This window comes from Sitodiplosis mosellana, unplaced genomic scaffold (assembly GCF_009176505.1).
Source record: "Sitodiplosis mosellana isolate CC-2019 unplaced genomic scaffold, AAFC_SMos_1.0 Smas_scaffold_30, whole genome shotgun sequence".
Lineage (NCBI taxonomy): Eukaryota > Metazoa > Arthropoda > Insecta > Diptera > Cecidomyiidae > Sitodiplosis > Sitodiplosis mosellana.
This window is the reverse complement of record NW_022595272.1, coordinates 4,650,741-4,664,506: the sequence shown is the minus strand read 5'-3', so window position 1 is coordinate 4,664,506 and position 13,766 is coordinate 4,650,741. Positions and strand designations below refer to the sequence as shown.

The 13,766-nt window shown below is 35.3% G+C and overlaps 1 protein-coding gene across 1 annotated transcript; it reads left to right on the top strand.

Annotated features, from left to right (window-relative positions):
- The first annotated feature begins 3,156 nt into the window (after nucleotides 1-3,156).
- On the top strand, nucleotides 3,157-11,956 carry LOC129569093 (proton-coupled amino acid transporter-like protein CG1139). Its single transcript, XM_055447542.1, has 8 exons — nucleotides 3,157-3,543; nucleotides 8,372-8,525; nucleotides 8,658-8,802; nucleotides 8,897-9,047; nucleotides 9,191-9,421; nucleotides 9,591-10,048; nucleotides 10,128-10,300; nucleotides 10,427-11,956. The coding sequence occupies exons 2-8, from the start codon at nucleotides 8,444-8,446 to the stop codon at nucleotides 10,684-10,686; spliced, it is 1,500 nt and encodes a 499-aa protein (XP_055303517.1). The 5' UTR covers nucleotides 3,157-3,543; nucleotides 8,372-8,443; the 3' UTR covers nucleotides 10,687-11,956.
- The last annotated feature ends 1,810 nt before the right edge of the window (nucleotides 11,957-13,766 follow it).

Sequence of the window (13,766 nt, the reverse complement as noted above, 5' to 3'; positions counted from 1 at the left end):
GAGTGATGGGTAATATAACAATAAATAATACAATCATTTTTAATGACGGCGTTAAATTATAATGATTGTTGCAATTTCAGCAGCGAAAAACCATAACAAGCCCGCAATTATCTACGCGTATATGACAAAAGCGTGTCTGAAATTCACTAATGCTTTCGGCGAAAAACGGTTAAAATCAAACTAATTGTTTATTGCTTGAATGAACTAATTCGCAGAATGAATTTTTGTGATATTCAGAGATTATGAGACTTTGATTGTGGCTCTCATACGCTCGTATTGAGAAAAGCCGTGATTTAAAATGTGGTTTTTCCCAGACTGACAGGCATTTTCAATACGTTCATTGTACGGGGGAATTTATTTCATTCAATTGAGAATTCGTCGTTGTTGCCACCAGTAGAAATTTCCAGTTCTGCATACACGTCTCTAATCATACACGCTCTTTTTTTCTGTGCGTGACACATACACTCACAATTTTTATTGACTGATGAATGCGCGAAATGCTGCAAACAACAGATAAAAAAAACAACCCTCTCTCTTTCTCTTACTTATGCGAATGATAAACCATCTCCAAAAAAACGGAATAACAAGTAAAAGTTTGTTTTGAATGTAATAATTGGAACGAAGTTGTTATCATCACTTTGGTTACCTATATTTGGTCTCCAACATGTCTCGGTTTAATCAAACATTGGAATTTTCTGCAGAAGTCTAATAAAAGCAACGAGTTTTTTTTTCTGGCTAGCAATTGATTCATTTGAACATTTTCGGAACACTTTCAAGATGTACGTTTTAAAGATGAATTCTCTGGAAAATTCTCAAACATCGATATAAGAAGCAATACCTCGAAATGCTCTCGTTTAATATAAAAAGTAATAATTGATTTCACATGTCGAAGACCACTTCGTTTTTGTGTTTATCAGTAGTAGCTGTTGGTGCTTCTGATGCGTATTTGTTTTGTTCGATATTTGTCATGGATTCAATTCCGCACCTGCTATTGCGTTGATTCCGATCACGAACGAAGTGAAAAAAAACACCATTTGCTACAATTTTCAACAACAAATTGAAATTCTGAGCATTTTTCGATGATTTCACCGCTTTTCTAATTCAAAACATTTGCCATTTTTGATGGGCCTGGGATTTACCGGCGAAAAAAAAACGCTTAAGATTTTTACGATCAACTTTATCTCATCATTTGCTTTCTGGTCCCGGAGCCATTTAGCATATAGAACGGTATCGTTTATTGTCACTTGTCTTGCTTTGCACAGGCCGTAGTGCATGGCATAAGGCGGATAAATTTTGTATTTGTTTCAAACATGCGTTTTCCGATGGCTGAGCATCTCAGCATTTCGTATGCTGCGGATATATCGGAGCATATCGACGACGCATACTGTATATTCAAGTGGCGTGCACTGCTACGCAGGGACTCGACCACGCCACTGTATTATACAGTATGCGTCTTCAATATGCTCGGATTAATCTGCAGCATACGTAATGCTGAGATGCTCAGCCATCGGAAAACGCATGTTTGATTTGTTTTTCGTGCAGAAGACAAATAGTCGTAAAATGCGAAAAAAGCGACTAGTGTCTATTATGTGATGTACGAGATGCCAATTGAATGGTGTGCCGTAGTGGAAAAGAACTTGAGCTTGTCTTTGAAAGCAATTAAAAAAATGCCGAATAAATGAAAAAGTTTATAGCAACAATGCGCACGAGCACGGTGATGAAACAAAATTGACACACAATCAGACACATAAACAATACGCAGCCAAAAGCCATGCTTAAATATTTACACGTGATTATATTGAGATTAGGTGGATTTTCTTCTTCAAACTGAAATGAGAGAATAAAATATGAAGCCATAAATATGAAATGTTAACAACAGCCACATAACATATGTCGATCTCGTGAAAATATGCCTTGCAATGGATCTGCAATTTTGAAAGACTTCTTAGGAATGGAGTGAAAGAAAAAAAATCGGAAATAAGGAGAACAACAAAAAAACGTTCGAGTCATTGTTAGCATTCATGTCGAAAATGCAATTAGTTGACCGATTAGTTGAATCACTTGACGTTTTGGTTGTTGTAGGATTTGATTGCTTCTCAAAAGAGATGTTTATGTGAAAATGCGCAGAAATAAATATCAACTATGTGTGAAAAAGTGACAAATTGATCATCGAATAATCATTCAAATTAAATACAGACACTTCGAGTAATTGAAAATAGAATCCGGCAAAAAATGACCATAAATGGATAGAATAACGGATAGATTCATAATTAAATCCACCTTTTGTTATTGCTATTGTTCGTGCAGAAAAACAAATGTACGAAACAGAAAAGAAAGAATAAGAAAAACAGAGGTATGCGCATTGTGTGCGCGTGTCACTCAACCGAAATAGAATAGTTCGTCCATAAATATTAATACGCTGGAGTTGCGCCTCATAAATAGATTGGGTTGACAAAATGTGTGACAAATCGCCAAATTATGCAAATAAAATGTTGCTCGTATTTGCAAAGAGGTACTTTTCCACTCCAACTTTTTTCAATTCCAAAGAATGTCAACGTATACTGCATGAATCGCCGTAATTAGATAAAAAAATAGAGCCAGAAACATTCCAATTATTTTCCATTCCTTCCGTACTTGCGATCAGCAGCAAAAACAGTGCGAGATTAGAATCTAACACCGCAACGTGAGCACGACACGTTCAGTCGCATTGTGGCCGTTTTATCGATGAACAAAAAAACCCAATTCAAACACACACACACACACATTATGTTTTCTGTGTGGAATCACAGACCCATAAAAACTATTTGTCTGATGTTTGATGCGAAAAAAAAAACGTGGCGTCCAACAACAAAAACTACGAATAATTTGAACGAATCATAAAAGAATGTAAACATTCAAATATCGACATTATCATCTGATGTTTATACACAAAAATCTGTGTGAGTATGCGCACATGGATGGCTCGTGAACACGTTTATTTGCACCGCATACAATTTTTGTGTCTGCATACAACAATGTTTAGTTCAAAGCACCGACACACTTCTAAGTACATGTGTCACAGACGAGCAGCGCATTTTTTCTGCTCTCACTCTTTCTCACAGCGAGAGAGAGAGAGAGAAACAGAGCATTATCGGTGTGCAAAAACACACTTCGGCTGTGCGGCCTGTGTATTGACCGTAATCCCATCGAAGCCTAAGCGATTGAAACGAATAAATATAGCGTGCGCTCGAGCATTCTTTTCATTAGTCGTGTATCACTCACACTTTACAACACGGTGTTCTTACCCAACAGAGAAAAAAAGAAAAATTCAGTTCAGTTTGTGCTTTCGTTTGGAACACACTCTTCATTTTGTGAAAAGTCTTGTCTATTATTGATGGACACAATTTTTTTTTTATCTTTTCTGACGCGATATAAATCGTCGCAGTGATCGACATCATAGAAAATAAAGAGTTATAAATTTTGCTGAGCAAAAAAAAAGAATTAAAAGTGTTAATTGAAAAATAAAACTGAAAAAAGTGTGAAGCGACGCTAGCACATCAAATGGTAATAATCCAATTAATAATAATTCGTGCCACATAGTTCTAGTGCATTGAAGCATAACAGCCAAAAAATTTTGTTGAACGATGACAAATTCGAGAAAAAAAATATAGACTTTCATCTCTGAGAGCACGCGTTGGCTGCAGTGTTCGGTGTTAGTCACTCGACTCAACCGAGTGGAACACCTGTATATCGACCGAGGAAAGAGATGTCACACGTTTATTGACTTCAACATATAAATAAATAGATTGTCATTGTTGAATGAATTTTTTTTGGACGCTATAAAAATATATCATCATTAATCAGTTGGTCGTTGAGTCAGAAATCGTGATGCGCGTAACGGGTTTTATCCATTTCGTGTTGATTTGTGAGAGCGGTTCAAGTGTCAAAATCATTCTGGTATTTATAGCCATGTGTGCGTAAGAATTTTGGGCCGCAAATTTGAAATTGCCAGTATTTTTCCACGCATTGAATCCATCTGTTCAAGTGATTCGATGATGTTTCTTAGGAAATTCGCGGAAAACGAGTCTTTAATGTTTGATTCAAAGCCATTGTAAATGACACTCTGTTGATACAAGCATTTATGACTGCTCGTTTTTCCACCGTTAATCGCATAAAGGTAGTCAAGCGGCGAAATCTTCCTAAATAAAACCATAAAGCTGTTCATCCAATAAATCTTCAAGACGAATAATCATATATAATAAACTGTCTAAATACGTTTTCTTATCGTATTTGCACTCATTGCCAAGCCGTCTAACGTGTTGATTTATGACAATCGCACCGAAACATTTCAAAATTTCTCTACAATTTACTATTGTGCTAGATCACCTAAACATATTGTTTTGTATTTCACTTGTCACTTCGTTGACAATCGCTGTTTTTTTTCTATTTTTCTATTAAACTGAGAGTCTTAGACTGTGACTGGTTTTTTTTTTAAACGTAAATAGAAATATTTCAACCAAGAAATGTTATTTTGATAGCATTTCCTAAGCCAATGTCTCCGCATTTGTTTGGCTTGCATTTTTTCTAGCAATTAAATTTGCACATTCAACTACATTTTTTCATGAATTTTATTTCCCATGTTTCACTTCTCAATCGTTTGACATTTACATGCTACCTGAGTTCAAATAGCCAAACAAACCGCTTTTCAATAAGAAAAAATGACTCGGCGTCCAATTAGAGAAACCCGTTTGAGAAAGTCATTTGCATTGATCGACGTACTTTCGATGAATTGTCTCTCATTATTGTCTGTGTAACATTTTTTTTTTTCATTCATTCTGTCTGATTTTTTTCTGCATTCGCCGGCAGTCAAAGTCCTGGTTCACCTTGGTTTGGCAAATAATTTATTCTTTTTTAAATGCAAATTTTTATTCGTATAAAACCCGTAACTTTATAATTCATTTCTTTTGAAACAGTCTCGTGCGATCGAATTGGAGGAAAAATATTGAAAAAAAAAACAATCCGCAAACTATTATGATTGAAGCGAGTTTGAATTGGTTATCTCACCAGTTTCCTTGACACTAGTTAAAATTTTGCGTGTTTTTTCTCTCTCGCCATAATTCAAGTGACTTTTCTAATCAACCGTTCCGATTCCATGCTAATAAAACACAAATCAAATGAAATCCATTTTATCGACATAGTTATCGTTTAGCTCCCTTGAATTGCTCGTATTCTCTGACACAATTGCGCCGTTTTTCACAATTCACCCACTTCGAGCTGCGTATCTCAAAGCCGACAATACTCGTGATTTCGCTTGCGATTGATTAAATAATCGATTGGCTTTTTTATCTTAATCCGCGGTGGATCCGATAACGGTTATATATCGTCACTGTTCATTAATTTATACATCGTGCTGCAAAAAACTTAACTCTTCCGCTTTTTTCACTGGGTAGAATTATACATACAATTTCACACGTTATTTTTTTTTTTTATCTCAATTGAAGAATCACAACAGAAACAATCACATACAACAATCAAAATCAACTCGTAACAAAAAACTTAGCAAAAATTTGCCGAGAAGATCGTGAATTATTTTTATGATTTGATTGAATTTGCGCAGTTACAAAAAAGTACAGCAAGAAAAGGAGCAGCTACATGTATGTAGCAAATATTCAATTTTTATTCAAAAATTAATATTGATATAAAACGAAGCCCATTTTCACAGCTGTTAACCATCAAACAATAACATTAGTTTCCTTTTTATTGCGGCATTTTCATTCTCGTCTCGAATTAGTAATAAAAGCCGTTCATTTAATAGCCAGAAAATGATCGGTAAACACGACGATTGCATGCATTTGTATAACTCAAGCAAAACTACTGAGAAAAAAAATGAAACGTAATGAAACGTGGCGACAAAAAAAATTGAATGTCATGAACATGCACCGAGACAGAAAGCATGTCTGCACCATTTTTATTTATCTCAGTCGAATGAAAAATAAATCACACAACTGTCATTAAATACGAATTGGTTGAAATTCTGTAGCCTTCAAATTTTGCATTTTATTTTTACAAGATTTGTTTCGTTGCACGATCATTCGTTCTATTGATTTCATTTGTAGGCATTCCATAGTCCATTTGAAAGAACCAAAAAAAGCCGAATAAATTTGCAAGTTGAATTATCATCATTCTGTGGCTTTGCTAATTCATTGGTTTTATAATTAACACGAATGACGTTAATTGTGGACTTCGGCAGTCGGCACGCATTCATCTCTTTCATTTTGTTACAATGCGATACATTTTTGTTCCTTTCTTTTCATTTCTCTGTACTTTGTTGTTCGCCCCGATTGATCATTAATCATTTTGTGCATTCTTTGCATTCCAACGATGTCTCAACGAATTTGAAAGCGATTCTATTCTGAGGTGTCGTTTCATTCAAACACATAAAAATGTGCTGAACAAACACAAGACAGAAAAAATAACAAATTTTTAAAAGAAGAAACATTCCTGCAAAGCGAAAGAGATTCGTTTGATTTCTTTTCAATTTAAAACTAAATAAAAACAACAGAAATTCTGATTCAAGCAAATAGTGGCTGTTCAAATTTAAACTAGCATCTAAACATTGACATTTTTATTTGCACCGTGATTCAGGCCCACTTTTTCTCTTCGGTTTTGTGATAGAGCGCGATCCGATTAGCGACACCGTCGCTACCGTACGTACCGTTAACCGCGTGGAACTCACACCGATTTCATGCATTATTCAATGGCACTGAATTGAATTAGTATAAAGCCGCTCTCAGCTGAGCGTCGCGTGAGCGCGCATACGGTGTGTGTGTGTCTTTTCGTTTTGCATATGCGCCAAACCACGCTCTTTCTATATTTACGAAGAAAATCCATTCGGAGCACGTGCCACGAGCCGAGTGACTTGTCTATTGTCGACAGGCGATTTTCTTGTCGCGCAACATTTACTCAATTGCAGATCGACGCACCGAATTCGTGATGCATGCGCTTTTCTTCTTCTTCGTCGATTAAAAACAGAAACTCAAGTCATCCAAATCTCATGTTGTGTCGTCACATTCGCTTGTTCGTTGGCTCTGTGCCATTTGCTACATTCGGTTTGTTTCAGTTACGACGAACATTTGTTTTCACACTGATCGGATCGAATGTTTATATTCTAATATTAGAGCAGAGACGGAAGTGAGTCCGTTGGTATTCTAACGCCACACTATCATTCAGGATAGTTTGAGAAAGAGTCATAAACGATGTTTGCGCAAGGTTTATTTTTGAACACATTTTTGGCTTAATTCGAACCGTTAGGTTGTTCTTTTCTCTCTCTCTCTCTCTCTCTCTCTCTCTCTCTCTCTCTCTCTCTTTCGTACCCTTTCAGCATTACTTTGCCCACATTTGCAATTAGTTTTGCAATTTAACGCGACTCTTCCACTGATGCAACATCAAAAACTTTTCCATTGGACGTTTTCCTTTGGACAGGGAGAGAGAGCTAAAAATATGTGTATACATAATTCATGATCATGACCACGGCATTGAAAGTGGATGCGTTAGCAACTAGTAATACACTTTTGGTCACAATTCAATGGCCTTTACGCAAAAAACAACAAACCCTAGGGAAATTCAAACGAGTCGTATTTGAAGTGCCACGCACAATTCTTTTATTAGTTCAATCGTATGTCAACACCGCAAAACCGACCACCGATCACTTATTCCGTTTACATATTTTAATTTCAGTCACACGAAACACGTTCAATTAATTCCGTTTGCAATTTCGGAAGTAAGATTTTGGTCGATATAATTGTCATGTGCACGCGCAAAGCACGAGCATGCGTGCAATTACGTCAAGTCATTTCGTGTCCATTGTTCTTTATCAATTAGAATTAAGTGTTATATGAATTGAACATTTCCTGCAAATTGCTTAAATTGGCGCGCAAGCGTGCTCATCTGCTTACTGACTTTTTCTACTATGAATATAAATTGTTGTGTTTGCAAAATCATGAGCATAATTCATAATTTCATAAATTGAAAATTCGTCGTTTGATATCACCATACAATACAAATTGGATTGTGTACTGAATAGTTACACGCTCCTGACGCAATTGCCACATAACAACCGAATTGGTAATGTAGTTTAAACGACAACATCAATTTAAAGCTCAGAATTACGGAAAATTTTCCATCAATAATAAATGATTCAGGCGCAAGTGTTGTGATAAAATTGCGTTCTGTATAATTAATTCACTTTTTACATTACGATATTAGTCACAGATGTGTTTTTCTTATCGGAAATTTTAGTCCAGTTTTTTTTAGAGCAAAAATACGATGAAAGCAGTCAGTTTGCTTGCACAAACAAAGATACTAATCGTTTTCATCTACTTTTTCCCACCAGATCAATTGAATTTGTGGAATTTGAAACAGTAAAACTATACTTCGATATCCAAAGCTACACTAGCTACTAAAGATGAGTAAGCAACAAAACAAAATGGAATTGGCTGAAAAGACGGCGGGAAGCAATTATACACTGAACAATGGCTTCTTGGGAGGTAAGAAACAATTGAGTTTAATATCAGCATCCTAAAAAAATAGATGAGCATAGAATTGTGAACGATAACGGTTGCTTTACCAACGATGAATATTTCCGTTTTTTAATCCGAATCATTCTCTCCAATACCTAGAAATGTCATCACGATTGCAAATTTTGGACTGTGAAAATGGCCGCAGCAATGGCAAACCGATGAAGAAGCAATACGACCGAAGTGGCCATGAGACTGGCGGCGGTGGCGCTGGCGGTCATGGCATCCAATCTGATCATCCAACGTCGTAAGTAATCATTTTTTTTTTCATTGATTTGTTCATGGATATTTCAAGCAGAACTTTTTGTAATAATTTTAATGGGATTCGTTGAAATTTTCAGATATGTTGAAACCCTCATGCACTTGCTACGTGGAAATATTGGAGCGGGCGTGTTTGGCATGGGTAGTGCTTTCAAAAATGGTGGTATTGTATTGGCACCGTCGCTCACCATCTTGATCGGATTGATTGCAGTGCATTGTCAACATGTGTTGGTGAGTGAATACAAACGATTTCCTGGTAAAAAACAAAATGTTCATTGAAACGATAGCGAACAAATATCAATATTGGTTTTAAATGTGCAAAAATTTCGATTGTGAATGACAAAATTAACTGTTCGATTTCATCGTTCCAACAGATCACCTGTGCGAAGAGGATGCGTGCAATTCAGTGCAATACATCGGAAAAGATTGAGGAAATCGAAGATCCCGATTATGCTCAAACGGTTGAACTCTGCTTTATAAATGGACCACCTAGGCTGCGTAAATGGTCGAGATTCTTTAAACTCCTCATTAACATCTTCATTAGCGTGACACAAATGGGTTTTTGCTGTATTTACATTGTGTTCGTTTCGACAAATTTCGAGCAGGTTAGTACCACTTCTGTTATTCCTCTTCCTCTTCTTCTTCTTCTTCTTCTTCTTCTTTAATTCAAAAGCGAGTAAAATATGCTGTTGTTTAAATCAGGAAATCAGAACAAAATAAAATAATTGATAAAAAAAAATTCATTCAACAAAATTTTCTTGTTTTGAATTACAGCTCTGGAATGCGTACGTGCCCAGCTATGAATATAATTACCTCGTGAAGTTTGGTCTGGTCTTGTTCCCAGTTCTGGCCATTTCGATGATAACCGAGCTCAAGTATTTGGCACCATTGTCAACAATTGCAAATATCTGCATGGCCGCCGGTGTTGCGTTGACATTCTTCTTTGCTTTCCAAGATTTACCCGATATCTCTGAACGCACCTACGTTGGTGAACTGAAGAATATGCCGCTGTTCTTTGGCACGGCTATTTTCGCATTTGAGGGTATCGCTTTAGTGCTGCCATTAAAGAATGCCATGAAAAAACCGAAATTATTTGCCCGCCCATCGGGTGTTCTTAATATTGGCATGGTCTTCGTCGCTTCTTTGTTCATCTTGATGGGATTCATGAGCTACTGGAAATGGGGAGAAGCTGTTGAAGGAACAGTCACTATTAATTTGCCAAATGATGATCCGTAAGTTTCTCTTCGAGCATCAGAACATTCAAATTTGCTTTTACTATTGATTCTAACCTGATTCGATTTTTATGCACAGATTGGCCCAAACCGTAAAATTCATGGTTTCACTTGGTTTGCTGATGACTTATCCGTTACAATTCTTTGTTGCAATCCAAATCATGTGGCCACCCATTGAAGAGAAATTCGGCCCATTGAAGCATCCGCTCACCTCCCAACTCTTTTTCAGAGCTCTTTTGGTTCTTTTGACATGTAAGTATCTGGGTATGACTGAATGGTTTCTTATTTTGCTGCAATAATGGATCTTATGCGCCATGAAAAAGTGAATTGAATTTATGATCAACGATTAATCTCTATTTTTTTCGATCACATTTTTAGATTCTTTGGGCGAAGTGGTGCCAGCGCTGGACGCATTCATTTCATTGATTGGTGCTCTTGGTTCAACTGGGTTGGCGTTGATCGTCCCAGCTGTGATTGAATTGGTGTGTGCTTCGGGAACATCGAGCGGAATAAGCGGAGTGTTGCTTACAAAGAATTCCATCATTTTGGTAGTAGCCATGTTTGGTCTCGTCACTGGAACATATGAAAGTTTACACAAACTTGTCGATGCCTTCTTTGGACACAAGGGAAGCAGTTAAAGTGATACGAGTTCGTCTTAACTCGCTCGATGTTGTTTTTTCGCTGTTATTTGTAAATCGTTGTTTAGCTCAACTAAGAAGACATTGGAAGTGATTAGTGGATAAATCGTGTGATATCCGATAGATAGGAAAATATTGCCTCAACGAATAGGACAAATTGTCCACAGACAATAAAACATCCATTGAATCACTTTTCGAGGGGACATGAGCTACATGAAAAATCACAAGTGATCTTCATTCATTTGCCATCAAACAAAACATTCAATTCACCATTCACCATTTTGCCAAATTATCGATTTTCAAACCGAATTCGTTTTGCTCGATCGCAAGTCATATGTATGGTGATATTAGTACCTTATTTATGAACAGAATAGGCAATAAGCATTAGATTTACCAATCGGAAACAAAAATTACTTTTTAAGTGACAAATTGAACCAAAACAAAAAACAAAATCCCTAACAGAATTTATAAGCATGAGTTAAGACATTATTTTAGTTGAAATTGTTCCAAGTCCTGAATTAGTCGTTTAAGTGTAGCATGAAATGGTCAAGTTATTTTTTAACATTTTATTGTATTTTAAAACATGAACAATTAAAAACAAAAACAATTTTAAAAACATTCTAAATGATGAAATCTGAACTAAAAATAGAAGAAACGTCGTGAAAATCCTCGTAAATAGTTTTGGTTGGATTTCACTTCCTAGAAGTATTGAATTGAGTTGAGTTGAATTAGATTTCGTTTAACCCTTGATGAACTCTGTGTCATCTGTTCAACAACATACTGTCATTACAACATGACAAAAGGATATTAGAACACACAAGAGAAAAAATAACGTGCGCATTTTCATATGTATGTGTTAGTGTTGCGTCAATACGCAATAATTTGGTTGGAATATACGAATCAAGTAAAAATGGTTTCGAAAAATATGGTAAAAATCAAAGATTTCGTTCAAGTTCAATTTAAAGAGGATTTGTTTTTAGAATAGAAATGAAAAATTATCAACATTTAGTTAAGAAATCAACTGAATTGACTCTCAATTTTCCTCTAATTTATTTCTTTAAATCAATCATAAAATTGCACTTGAGCCCGGAATGACAGTTAAGCAATACTTACGAAATCAAAGAAAGAATATCTCTCAATCAAGTAAACACTCTCAGCTTATACAAACCTAATTGTCGAATGTCCCCTGAAAATTAATTTTCAAACAGTTTTATCGAATTAAATTTCATTCCAGTTTCAAAAAGCCAGTTTCAATGATCAAAAGGTTCAAGCTATTGTGTTTTATTTTCTAGAGAAATAGACGTACAGAAAATGAATTTATGTATTTGTGAAGGGATTCTCCTTCAATCCAATATTTCCCTACATAATAATATTCTGAGTAAAATACACAATATTTGCTATTGCTGACATTGCAGTGAAACATGATTGAACATTTCATCGTCAGTTTTTTCTTTCTTATCAGCAGATTCATATTTTATTTCAAAATCCGTATAAATTCGAACGGACCATATTCATATCGTAATCTTGTACCATGCCATTTATCGTTTAAGTGAGCCTGTATATCAGGAATATCGATATCACGACCGTCTATCAAACGAAAAGTCATTTTTTTCAGTGATTTCTTTTCGTTCATAAACCGAGCAATGTCATGAATTGAATAAGCGCTTCTCGTATCGAATTCTTCCAGCAATGGCAACATGTTCATTAATCCCAATAAATCCACCTCATACAACCACGTTCCAAGTTTTTTTTTAGATGGATGCTCTCTGAAGAAATCGTAAAAGTCTTCTTCATGTCTTAAAGATTCAATTGCTTGAAAACTAATATCAAATTCCTCTAGTTTATCAAATGAAAATGGTAATCCCCTGAAGCTATATGGGAAGTAAATAATTTCAAATCGTCTTACAGTTGCAAAATGAAATTTCTCAACTCCAAAAGGTTTTTTGTAAATAGATTCGTGTAACCTTAAAACTTGGAGATTTGGAAGAATTTCGTTCATGCAATGATGCAAACTAGCTGTATGTGATATACGTAAAGCATTTATGTCACAACTAACAGCGCCATCTAACATCGTAATGGAATTATTCCAATGGATATTTCTTTTTTTATTAGCGAATATTCACTTAAAAAGTGTAAAAAATAAAAATTGATAGATCAATATGTAGAAACTTTTAATTTGTGTGGGATTAATATTTTAATATTGTAGAGAAAAATTTAAAATTGAAATTATTACTTAGTCACTTCACTTGTGTACAAAAGTTCAAGATTTTGTGCTTTGGGTAAAGCTATTGAATGAACGTTAGCAACTTCATGTATGTTTACATTCGATGACAGCTGTCAGTGATACATTGAAATATTTACGGGGTTATAACGTAAATGATGTTTCCACTCGCGAACAATATTTATATAGTAATGTTTTCATAAATTAAATATTCCTGTGGCATAATAATAATTCCAGACATGGATTTTAATCTGTTAAAAGTACGGTGATACTGACTGACTCAATAAACCGACTGACTCAGTAAACCACGGTTTGCAATGACGTTTAACAAATGAAGAAATGAATTTTATGATATTCTATCATTTTTGCAAGTATGCGATGAAAATTGTGTGAAAAAGATGCACAAAATATGTTGTAAGTGCTGTTTGTGGTAATCAAACATGAAAATGTTCGTGATCTAAACAATACCAACGATGAATTTTTCATGCCGCAAAAGAACGGCAACCTAACCTCCAAAGTTTAGCGGCTCTATGATTGCACCGACTCAATCAAAATATTTCATACTGCGCATTTTTTTCTCATTAATTTGAAGAAAATTTTTATTTGACCAAATTATTTTCATGAAACAAACTCATTAAAAAGTCAGGTTTATATTTTTATATAAAACATATTCGAAAAAACAATGGGAGATTTATGCCTTGGGCGTTAGCACTACAAATTCCTCCAATGAATTTCCTTAGTTTCGGTTTAATGAGTCATAGATATGGTTTATCGAGTAAGTCGTCAGTCGCATATCAATAATTGTTGTGAATCCAATAAAAATCAGAATTATAGAAATAAACTGAAATAATCATTGATT